We start from the raw sequence: 9,817 nt of genomic DNA on the forward strand, positions 1-9,817 counted from the left end.
CTTTCACCTCTATTCCTCCAAAAGGGAAAAGGAATGGCAAGTATCAAGTGCAGCTTTAGAGAAGATTCCTTTCAAAATTTAAGTCATTCCCTCTCACAGTCAAGAAGCAAAATTCCATGATATATCCTCAGTACCTCACCTTTATACTTATTTAATCAAAGAAACAGAGTATGTGCAGTCCATGTAGCACTGAGACAGAGCATTTAACTGATTAGTACAACCAGTCAAAATGCTGCTTTTAATCCAATTTCTTATATTCACCTACCTTGTCATAAATTCCATCTCTGTAGATTAACATCAGGATGTTTGTTTTCATGGATTTAGTACAGGTCACAGGCACAAGGAGAAAAAGAAATCTGAAATAAAACTGCAACTAGCTATTCCTTCTACAAGAAAGAAACTAGTGTTTAATTTGTCATTTAGGCCAAATTAGTACATTTCTGGAGTTTATTAGTCACAGAAAACTGAACAGCAGTACTTTCAGAGACCAACCAGAACGCTTTGGAACACCCCATTGCCTTTCTTTAGTATTACAGAGAAGTTCCTCATTCCTTGCTTTGTAATTCCTTTTGCAAGGATAAGTGAGGGGACACAACGGGCCTTATGACAAAGCACCTACTGAGATTCTTTGAAAAACAACTTAGAGTACAAACTAAATACACAGTTATGTGTTGTGACTCACGTATCTGGCCTTGGCAATGAGACTAGGAGAGGAGGAAAGGAGCAGAAACCACACTACTCCCCTCCCTGTGAAGTGCTTGTCAATGTTGTATGCAGTGGATGGAGAACATACAGCTGGACCACTGGTTGATATGGAAACAATGACAGACCTGCAACTGCAGCAGCTTTCTCTAGGACACCTATGAGACAGCAAGCAGGACTAATGATAGACTTTTGATTTTCAACTTCTTTGGAGATGAAGTCAGTTTAAACACATAAATAAGGATTTTCAATTGTTCCTTAGTTTGAAAGACATTCATATTTTCACCTTTGGAGTGCAAAAAATTTAGACTGTAAACAAAATAAGACTAACAGGCCATTCCTGCTGCAAAAAGGGGGGTTGATGCAGAGCAAGATACATACATTCTTTTTGGTTTGGATCTTTAAAAGCCCATATTCTTTCAAAAAAGAGAATATAGGAAGAATGCAAAACCAAGATACAATATCATACATACAGTCATTAAAACAAGTGCATGGCTACTAGGGTAGGCTAAACTTGCATCAATATTCACTTTGTAATCCACATTCCAAGATTTTCTTTGTCCATTTCCTTAGTATCCATATATCTCATTCTCCACCCAGGCTGATTCCTTGCTCCTCCCCACATGATCTCCACACAGTTCATAGATATCATTAGTCACAAAGCCACTTTCTGTACTGGTCAATGTCACAAAGCCACTTGATGTATTCATTGCCACATCATCATAATCTCCAGAGAGACTGTCAGGTGTCTTATCTCCTCGTGTACGGAATGAAGAATTCTTAATGTCAGGCCTGGTTCCAGTCAGATCTGCTTCCGATTGCTTCTTAATTACTTTGTAAACCTCCAGATCTGGACTGTTTCTTCTGTGGATAGATAGCCATGCATCTTCATCCTTTGGGCTTGCATCTACTTGCTCCTGTCTCCTTAGGAAAAGGAAAGAACAAGTCCTAATATGCTCTTCTGCAGAAACAAAGAAGAAACAATACAAGGCCTCATCCTGGCACTAAGAGCCTAGATACGATGCATTTGCTATTGCTTGCAGTTTTAGGTGTGGAGCAGCAGGTTGCACCCCTGGGGCAGCCCAGGCCCTGCTCAGGCACTCTGGCATGCAGGCTGAGAAAGCAAGACTCAACTCCAGCACCCTCAACACCACAGCCACTTTCCCCACTAGAGCTACCATGCTCACAGGGAAAGGCGGCAGAGACTGAAAAAACATAGTAGAGTGTCATAACTTTGGGGTAAACAACATTTACCACTTCTGAAGGGTATCTTCTGATCTTTGCTATCACAAATCTGTTCTTTAATATAGGAATTTTAATGCTAACACCTCAGATCACTCATGTTGTTTTACACTATTCCCTAAATAGTGTACATCCATGACGACGATAACATAGCATAATATAATTTGCTAAAAAATTTTACTTTAGAAATAACTCAATATGGAAAAGCCATGCCATACCACTTTCTGAACATTTACTTAGCTGAAAGCAATCATCTCCAGACCATCTTACAGGAGCCTGAAGCTGGCTGCAAAATGATTGTTTGTACAAGATACCACAGAGTTCACATGTTAAACAATGTCACTTGCCTCTTTGCAAAAAGCCAAAAACAGAAGATGGCTGTAATGACCATCAGTAGAAGCAGCACAGGAATGCTGGGAATAAGGATGTAGGCAAGACTCAGAACAGGTTCTAGGGGTAAAAATAAAAATTGCAGCTTTTATTCACTTCCAGTTACATTTGGTATGCACAGAACTTCATAGAAAAATTAAGTTATAAAAGGCAGCATCATTACACCTCAAAGGATTAAGTCCTGTTCATAATCTACCAACACCTACTCCTTCTCAAAGACAGCAACTCAAATATAGACTTATGTTTAGTTAAGCAAGTTAAAGAACTCAAATTCCCGAGGTGAAGAACTAACAACTATTACTGTCTTATTGTGAGAAAGCAACGCTAGTACATGTTAATGAAATCACTGTCTTTTAAAAGTCTATGAATCCCTATCCAAAAGATTTCAAAGTGGAAAGTGTCTTATCTACAAATTCTTAAACATCATTCTTAGTCTCCAGTCATCTATATGCAGGAAGAAGTCAGGTAAAGAAATTTAAAGTTGAATGGTTAACTTAGTTAACTTACCAACAAAACATTACCAGTTTTGACATTCAAGAGCAATTCAGTAAGTTAGAAGTACTTTTTTCAGACCCAAACTACTTTGCACAGCTTTAGATTTAAAATGTTCTGGCAACCTGTCTACACTTGTGCTGGTAAAAATTCATGGGAAATTTTTTCAGCTGCAGTCATCTAAGTTCAGTCTACACTCAGGATCAAATGCTCTGCATCTAAAGCTTGAGTGTTTGCAGCCACATGTGAGATGTGGGCTGCAGAGCTAGAGAGAGAATGAGCCAGATGTTGAACACAGCATACCTTTGGCTTCTTGAAGTGTTTCATTAGCATCTTTCTTAGAGTGCTCTTCTGGGAATACTGGCTTCAAGGGCTCTGTTGTAACATCTGGAAAGAGGCAGTTATTAGTTGATATGTTATATTGCAGATGTTAATTGAAAGAGCTTAATCACAAAAAGTGAGGGTTAGAGGAGTTACAACAGATTACTAGCTGTGAAGAAGTGCAAAGTGTTTTAACCTAGTACTCTCTTGCTAAGATCTCCACAGCATGAGCAGGGGTTCCAGATACTGTATCAACAATAGGCATCACTGCCATATATATTATATATATATATATATATATAAACATATATATATATAATCCAATGCAGATTGGATTATACAATAGCATGAGGAAAATGCAAACTGTTGGGAAGCTCCTTTGCTCATGAAGTTCAGTCTATGAGGGTCCTTGATAATGACTCTTCAGAGTATTTCCAATAAAAGTCAACGTATCATTTAAAGAAGTTTGAGTTTAGGCTTTTTTAACTCACCTGTTTGAGAATTCTTTCTTGGAGCATTTGTTTGCCTCTCTAAAAGAAAAGATATGCACAATTTACTTATAGGCTTGAGTAAGGGGACAAAGTCTGACCATAGTCCAAGAAACAGACTTGACCACAGTCCAAGACACCAACGTTCTTTGGTGTTCCTTCTTCCTCAGGCCCCATCTGAGATATCAAATACTTTTTATAAAGTCCTGAGATTTCATAAAAATCGTAATGTAGGTAGCTACAGATACTACATACTGAGAATTTTTCCCCAGGACTTGCATCGATTTCAAGATATCCATCTATTAACAGATCTTTCCAGGAAAGCTGGAGGGTTTCCCTACGCATTGCCATAACTTCCTTACACCTACTCCTGGGGACTGGGATTTTAAAGATACAGAATGACTCATTACCAACAGAATACTTGCAAATGAAGTTATTTTTCATGTTGCATCTGTCATCATTCCATTGAAACATGTAAGGACCTCCAACACCTGGTGGGGCAGATGGTTGGTGGTACATCACAACACAGATTTCACTCCCACAGGATGGCTCATCTACATACCAGTTCCTAGGAAAAACAAAACAAACATGTCAAGCAAAACTTGCAATCACCTTCCATTATGCTGCAGAAGCTTAAGTGGGAATGCAGCATAGAGGGTGGTATCAAAACAGAATACAGCTCAGCACACACATCCCCTTCCACTGAAGAAAGATAGGAACAACAACAATATACTTATTCAGCGTCTCTTCTCTTTTTTTCCTCCCCCCCCCAAACAGAATCCAGACAATGCTTTCAAAGGATATCAGAGAGTGACGAGCTCAGTACCTCACCACTTGAATCTCCTTTGTGAGGCTGGGTATGGTGCAGGAGAGCTTTGACTTTCACTGTACACTTTTAGACCCATACAAAATTACACATTAAAATGATTTTTTGCTCCCTGGCCTCAGTGCCCAATGCCTGTAGACATTTTTCATTTTCTTATTTAATAGGTGCTAAAGCTAAAACAATCTGTTTTGCCCTCTATTGAGAAACACATTATCATGAAAAACTGTCTTGTGGATATTTTTCCAGTAATAACAAACTCCACCACTGTAAAGCCACATGAGTCTTTCCAAGCAGGACAAAGGAACTAGACCATCATTATTTAGCAGTCTAATATAATTAATACTGAAGAGGCATTTTATATATTGCAGAAGAGCATTTCTTTTAATACTATATGGTCTGATTTTGAAAAAAATTCAATACTAACTGATTTTGAAACAAGCATGGTTCTCTATGCCAAGCACTTTTTGAAAGCCGGCCCATGAAATAAGGAATTCCAGATATACCAAGATATTCGGCATAAAGAAAAAACTTAAGTGTTAAACCAGTAATTATGTAATCATCACAACCCTGTATTCTTCCCCTTCTCCTCTTCCCCCAAGAAAATAAGCCTTTAGTTTAGCTGTATCACTTCACGTAAATAAGCTGTGCTGCCCAAATGAAAGACAAAGCTCTATCAGTTTCTTAGCAGCAGATCTGTGTCTAGCTCCCAAATCTTTCCAATATCTGAAAGACAGAAGAAACTTTGAATTGAACTATGCTCACATCAGTTACATTTTATTCAGTCCTGCACAGAGCAAGTAAAATTTTATTGTAAACATGGTACTTGTGGAGACAGTAACAACTTGTTTCTATGCATTTCCATTATAAAGAAGAATGCAAAGATAGACTCGTCATACATATGACATCTTGCCATAAAATGTTTAACAACAGCTGGGTTATTTTCATGAAATTCATGGTCCTAGTACTCTAAGTGCAGCTAAAAATGCAGGATAATTACTGAACATTGCATAGTTAGATTTTTTCTTATTATAGGTGCAATAGTAACTGTCTGCCAGGCAAAAGCCTCTTGAACCTGTGAGTTCACTGTAGAGCTGCCACCTCATTGCTAAGTCTTACATTAACCTGGCAATATTTAGAGAAAAAGATCTTCTATTTCTACAGCACACAAAGACAGATTTTGTAGGCCTCATTCTAGCACAAAAGTATTCAGAGAAAACTGGTTTATGATCAAAATGAAAGCATAACTCAGGAGAACCTCTGATGCTAAACATTTTGGTTTTATGCTGAACAAAAGTGTCAACGTAGTGAAAACTCCCCCAGCAAGCTTTTATTAGTTGTATATGTTGTTGCTTCAGTATTTTAATTACAGCAAATACTGTGGTTCTACTTGCCTTAAGACAAAGAGGCAAAGACTTTTGAAGATTTCAGTTTCTCTTGTCTACAATTAATTCTGCATCTCTCCAGCTCTGCAGTCTCACAGAAAAGAGACTATTCCCTCAGCAAGTAGAATGGTCCATTAGCCAGGACATTAGGGAAAGTCAGGACACGGGAAAGAAATTCAGAGGATCTGAATTCAGGGACCTACATGTCAAAGCACATATATTTTGTATATGCTTAATTAGATTAAGACCAGAGGTGCCTTCTCTTCCATCTCCCTTTAGCCAGAAAAAACTAAGCATCTAGCCTAATCTAGATGTCCTACATAGTCAGTAAAGAGAGCACAACCTCTAAAACAATGTCTCCAGCCCCTACAGCTGGATGAAGTGTACTGCCCTATGGAGATGACTACCATTTCACTGGCTGCAGAGGGAACACCAAGGACAGCTGAGACAGCACTACTTGATTCTTTTGAAAGAATTTGTTTGGATTGCCAGAGGCAGGTGACGCAGGTGCTCACCTGGCTGCTGACCAGCCTCTTGCTTGAGTACCTACCGGAACTTGGACGAGCTGCCATCCGACCAGGAGTAGAGGTTCTGACAATCTGTGCTATTGTCTACCTCATGCTTTTTCCTCTTAAGCCCTATCCAAAAATCTCCATCAGAAGCCAAGAGACTTTCAATAAATTTTTCAATCAGTTTTTGTTCTGCTTCTGTTTCAATACTGACTAGGTGACCACCATCAGCTCTGCAGGCAAGGAGCGCTTCTTCATAGCTGATCCTGCGTGAAACATCATGAAAGTAAACTATTTTATAGCATGGCCGCTGTGTTCCACCCCGGCAAACTGTTTGCTCTGCAGAAATAGAAAAAAAAATCATTACAGAAATTGTGCCCGTTATCACAAAAAGCGAACATTAATACTTCCATTTGGCTGAGTTTGGCACTGTATGACAATTTATACAGAGAATGCAACAGGGATAAATTAACAGAGCCTCCTGTATTACTGGAATGGCACAAGACATCTGCAAACTCCTGTTACTGCATGCAGCAGGTTAGGTTGATCTGCACAGCACAGCTCTTTCATGCTTTGCACTTTTCATCTCCTCTGTGAATTTTCTGCAACATAAAGGCCCCAGGAGTTCCTTACAAAGAAGCAACGCTGTGCCAGAGAACAAGCTGACATGTGCAACATTTTTAAGGAGTTTCTTTACAAGTGTTCAAGGAGGCTTTTTTTTTTTTTTTTAAGGGAATTAAGTGGCTTGAATTAGAGATTCCCTTACACAAGCAGAAATTATTTACCTTCTGTGGTGTACAAAATAGTTCTACGGAGTCTACTACAGCTTATCAAGATGCATTCATGTGGTCTGATTTATAGCACTGCTCTCCACTGTAAAGTTACTGACTGCCAAGGAAGTAAACAAGTCTGTTTTCAGACTGCCATAAGCCAAGGGCTTTTTCATGCACGAGGCACCGTAGCTTATTTGGATTTTAAGAAAAGTAATCACCAAAATGAAAAGATGCACAATCTAAAAATTATGCACTTGTATATTTCTCAACAGAAGAGTCCCAACATTCAGACTATGGAAACAAAGTTTGATTTTACTTAAATTTTTCTCTTCAAATAGGCAGCAATTTTCTAACCTAAATATTTTTACAAAAGAAAAACATTTAGCAACTACAGGAAAAAAGACAAGTATCTATTACAGAACCAGAGAAAATGAGATCTGTGGACAGATCATTATAAATTCCCACACAGGATATATGCTGACTGCTTTGTAGCCTTGTATCTTCCTGCATGGCCACTCAGAGCCTGGGAATTTTAAACACATTTCATACTGGAACTTTTAAACACTTGACTCAAAACCACAGAGTCTGCTAATACTCTACAGCAAAGTTAGAACTGTTGGTACCAAAAACATCACCTCAAAAACTTATCTTTAGGCAGAACCTGTGCTTCTCTAGGTAATTTAACACTCAAGCAAGTTTCATGTAAAAGGCAAGAGACTTTACCTCTGAGGGATATGTCCACTGCTGTTGCAAAAGCCACAGGGAAAAAAAAAAAAAAAAAAAAACAAAACAGAAAAACAGATGGCATATTATAAATCTGCAGCAATTGTCTAGAAATAGAGTCAGTTATGAGCTACATCTGGGTTCTTTTCTGATATTTAAACGTGTTTTTTCATAGAATATCTGTCTTGTTGGCAAAATGTGCCATTGCTTTTAGCTAAGGAAAAAAAAAAAGTATTGATTCCAGTCCAAACCTCACTGCAAGTTAACTTTCCAAACAGTGATCTCACTAGCATAGATTAGTTAAGAGGACAACTAGATATAGAGCTCTAACCCAGTACTGAAAGGGTTTCTTTAATTCCCCCTTACCTCCTCAGTGCTAACACAGGACCTGCCTCAAAATCTGCTGACTTCAGTGAGCCTTGGTAATACAAAGCTAGGGAACAGTTAATTGCACTGCAAAGTAAGAACTGATGCAAGGAAATACCCCCCCCCCATTCTCCCCAGTGACAGCTAAGCTCTGGAACTGACTGTCACAAAATTTTGTTGCAGATGACAGCATACCAGAATTAAAAATGGATTGATTTATAGGGATGATAAGAATATGAACTAACAAGAGAAGTTCTCGAGTGGTAATATTCAGGCTTTACCCTGAACACACGAAATTACTAGGTTAAGGGGAGTTCCTTGTCTGGCTATTCTGTACCATGGGGTGGGTGCAGCACACTTCTCTGAAGCTAGACTAGACCACTTCATTTGGGTACTACACGAAAAAGTCTGCTGATCCAGCCCTGAGCTGCTACATACTTATTCCTAAGAAAGGTCTCTACTAGCATTCCTCTGCACGATGTGAGGACCTGGACAGACCGATAACCAAAAGAGCCCGGTCCAAGGAGAATGGGGACACCAGCTTCGGCTGGTGGCTGCGAAGCAGCTCCCTTATCTAGGATGGGGCTTGAAGTCCCCAGCCGCGAGGAAGAAGCGCTGCAGCGAGAGCGGAGGGGCTGCCCGCTGCGGAGGGAAAACGCAGCCGGAGGGGCAGCGCGGCGGCTCCAGGACCAGCAGCGGGGAGGGCCGGGGGCTCCCGCCGCACGCGGAGCTCCCCCCGGGGCCGGGCTCGCTGCTGCTGCTGCTGGGGAGCGAGAAGCGGGGAGAGCCCTCCCCGACTGCCCGGCGAAGGCGAGCCCCGCGCCCGCGCCCCCGCCGCGGCTTACCGCTGAGCAGCCGAGCGCCCGCAGCGCAGCCCAGCGCCGCGGCGCACAGGGCCGCGGCCGCCAGCATCGTCCGCGCCTCCGTGCGCGGCGGCTCTCGGCGAGCGGCCGCGGCGGCCGGCGGGGAAGCGGCGCCCGGGGCGGAGCCGGCTCCGCCTCCCCGGCGCCGCCGCCCGCCCGCCCGCCCGCAGCCCGGCCCGGCGCCGCCGCCCTGCAAGCCCCCGCGGGGCCGCCCCCTCCCGCTGCGCTGCCCCTTTTAAAAAGCTCCCGCAAGACTGAAAACGTAGGGGAGAGGCACCCGCCGGAGGCCGCCTCCCGCCGCGGCCTCCCGGGCGCCGCGCCTGCATCCCCCCGGCCCGGCATCCCCCCGGCCCGGCATCCCGGTGCGGGGAGGTCGGGCTGCACCTGCCCCCGGGACCTCTCGCTCACTCCCGCGCCGTCTCCAAGGGCCCTTCGCAGCCTGCAGAAAGGCACCGAGCACTGGAAAGGACAAATACAATCTTCACAGCTTCCTACACTCACTGCTCAGCAGACAGATATTTAATAGGGTTAATGTTTTAAAATAGCAAATTAATACGATTTTGCTGGATTTGATCTGGACCTGCTCTTGGCAATTAACTTGAGAAATCAGCAATTTCTAAAAATCAGTATTTTTAAATGGAGAAAGACCCTTGAAAATACCACGAAAACTCCCCATTCCAGGTTACCAGAAGTCAGGAAGCAGAGGGAGCTGTCGGAGCTGCACTAAGACTGCTCTGCCC

At 42.1% G+C, this 9,817-nt stretch overlaps 1 protein-coding gene across 1 annotated transcript; it reads right to left on the minus strand.

Annotated features, from left to right (window-relative positions):
• Window positions 1–271: 271 nt before the first annotated feature.
• LAYN (layilin) lies at window positions 272–9,139 on the minus strand. Its single transcript, XM_062594603.1, has 8 exons — window positions 9,060–9,139; window positions 7,849–7,869; window positions 6,394–6,691; window positions 4,046–4,203; window positions 3,639–3,677; window positions 3,130–3,213; window positions 2,292–2,394; window positions 272–1,626 (listed from the first exon to the last, which is right to left on the minus strand). Exons 1-8 carry the CDS (start codon window positions 9,124–9,126, stop codon window positions 1,272–1,274), a joined length of 1,125 nt encoding a protein of 374 aa, XP_062450587.1. The 5' UTR covers window positions 9,127–9,139; the 3' UTR covers window positions 272–1,271.
• Window positions 9,140–9,817: the final 678 nt, after the last annotated feature.

This window comes from Rhea pennata, chromosome 24 (genome assembly GCF_028389875.1).
Source record: "Rhea pennata isolate bPtePen1 chromosome 24, bPtePen1.pri, whole genome shotgun sequence".
Lineage (NCBI taxonomy): Eukaryota > Metazoa > Chordata > Aves > Rheiformes > Rheidae > Rhea > Rhea pennata.